Source organism: Emiliania huxleyi (genome assembly GCF_000372725.1).
Source record: "Emiliania huxleyi CCMP1516 unplaced genomic scaffold EMIHUscaffold_243, whole genome shotgun sequence".
Classification (NCBI taxonomy): domain Eukaryota; phylum Haptophyta; order Isochrysidales; family Noelaerhabdaceae; genus Emiliania; species Emiliania huxleyi.
The window spans coordinates 25,133-27,315 of NW_005200226.1; the positions used below are offsets into that span (position 1 = coordinate 25,133).

Sequence of the window (2,183 nt, forward strand, 5' to 3'; positions counted from 1 at the left end):
CCCCGCCTCCCCGGCCGCTTCCCGGGCGCCTCCCCGGCCGCCTCCCCGGCCGCCTCCCCGGCCGCCTCCCCGGCCGCCTCCCCGGCCGCCTCCCCGGCCGCCTCTGCGGCCGCCTCCCCGGGCGGCGGCGGGCTCGAGGAGGCGGCGCCGCCCGCGCTCCCCTGCTTCACCTCCGCGAGGGAGAAGGCGGTGTCGCGCAGCCGGTAAAAGGGCCCGCGCGGCCGCTCGTACCCCTTGGTCGCCCACGCGAGCCCTCGCTGCCTGCCCGCCTCGTCCGCCTCGCCGAGGGATGCGAGGGTATCGCTGACGCACCAGACCGAGCCCGCCTTGCCGCCCATGCCGAGGTCCTTCCAGATGCACTGCGGCTCCGCCGTCGCCTCCACCACCCAGCTCTTGTGCACGCAGCGCATCGCGACGAGCGGCGGCTGCTCGGGGGTGGTCGTGAAGAGCATCCCGAGGGCGACAAAGTCCTCCGACGGCGGCATCGGCTTCCACGCGTAGATGGGCCGCTCCGCCGAGTCCTTGTGCCACTCGAGGTGGTACCACTCGGGGTGCGGCGCGTTGGACGCCAGCGCGGCGTCGATCTGCCACATGCGCATCAGCTGCCACGGCACCACGTCCTCGAGCTCGAGAAGGCAGAGACCGCCCGGCTTGTGCTCGAGCGACGGGCTGCCGTAGTGGCCGACGCAGAAGCGCTGCTTGTTTGGCGCCCAAAAGTCGCGCTTGGCCTCGGGCGACCACAGCGAGAGCGACTCCTTGCACGGGAGCCCCTTGGTGCTCCACACGCAGTGCGCGCGGCCGGCGAGCGAGAGCGGCAGCTTGCGCACGGTGAGCTTCATCAGCCGCGTGAGCGGGAGCTCGGTGTACCGCCGCCCAGCCACCGCCTCGACGGAGCGGCGCGGCGTGTCCTTGCGCTGGATGGCGGCGGCGCCCTTGAAGTAGCCGCTCGGAGGCAGCCCGTCGGCGGGCGCCTCTTCCGAGAGGGGCTCGAGGTGGTCCTGCCGCACGAGGCCGCGCTGCTCGTCGGTGGCCTGACAAGAACAACGGCAATATGAGGTAGGGGGAGGAGGAGAATGATGAGAATGAGGCCGTCGGTGACCTCGGCAAACATCGAGCACCACTCGGCGTACGCGACCCGCTCCTTCTCGTCCGGCCGGAGGCGGCCCACGAGCACGTCGAACTGGTCGAGCTCCTGTTCACAGATGCGCCTGTGAAGAGACGCTGTTCACCGGTTCACGAGCACCGTCGAACCGGTCGAGCTCCATGCGCAGCCCCTCGAGCGCGTGCAGCCCGCTCTTGAGCTCCGAGACGAGGAGGAAGCCGTCATGGTTGCCGCCCCACTCGGCGAAGAAGGTTGCGGCGTGGATGCGGTGCTGCCTCAGGTGGGAGACAATCTTGTGGCGCACCATCTCCTCGCGCGCCACCTGCTCCTGGTTCTTGGTGCAAAACACGCGCGAGATGGGCGCGTTGCTCCAGTGGCGCGTGTCTCGCCGGCGGCACATGCGAACCGACTCGAACCAGCTCGACCGCTTCTCGGGCGGGTTGGTCTGCAGCGCGCGCAGGATCGCCGTCACCTCCGCCGGCGTGAAGTTGACCTCCGAGTCGAAGAGGCGGAAGCACTGCCGCGCCGTCGTGGCCAGCCGGCCCCCCTCCCCGGCGGCAAAGTTGGCGCTCGCATCGAAGAGCTGGTCGCCGTGGCGGAGGGCGAGGGCGGTGCCGCCGCCGAGCAGCGGGGCGCCGCGGCTCCGCAGCCCATGCAGCAGCGCCCGCACCGCCTCCGCCTCCTCGAGCGAGATTGCAATCTGGTACCGCCCCTCGTGCCGCTCGGCGGGGACCTGCTCCGCCAGCGCGCGCCTCGCCTCGTCGAGGCCGACCTGCTCCCCCAGCTCGGAGGCGACGAGGGCGGCGCGGTCAGGCTCGAGCCCCTCCGTCTCCAGCAGGCCCTCAAACTCGTCCCGCGAGATCGTGCCCTCGACCTTTGCCTGCCCAGCGTTGCCGCTCGCGATGAAGGCCCAAAGAGAGCGCAAGCGCTCCTCCTGCTCCGCAGAGAGCGTCGGCCCTCCGCCTCCGCCCCCGCCTCCGCCCCCGCCTCCGCCCCCGCCTCCGCCGCCTGCGCCTCCTCCCCCGCCGCCTCCTCCTCCGCCTCCGCCTCCGCCTCCGCCGCCGCCTCCGCCGGCCGCCGA

General features: G+C 72.5%; 1 protein-coding gene across 1 annotated transcript in view; it reads right to left on the bottom strand.

Moving 5' to 3' along the window:
• EMIHUDRAFT_236958 (hypothetical protein) overlaps window positions 1–2,183 on the bottom strand; it is a gene marked incomplete at both ends in the record, with an annotated part of 5,769 nt that overhangs the window by 2,135 nt on the left and 1,451 nt on the right. The window contains 3 exons of the mRNA XM_005778536.1: window positions 171–1,031; window positions 1,100–1,192; window positions 1,230–2,036. Of these exons, the coding sequence (XP_005778593.1) occupies window positions 171–1,031; window positions 1,100–1,192; window positions 1,230–2,036 (1,761 nt within the window). The remainder of the gene's footprint in view (window positions 1–170; window positions 1,032–1,099; window positions 1,193–1,229; window positions 2,037–2,183) is intronic.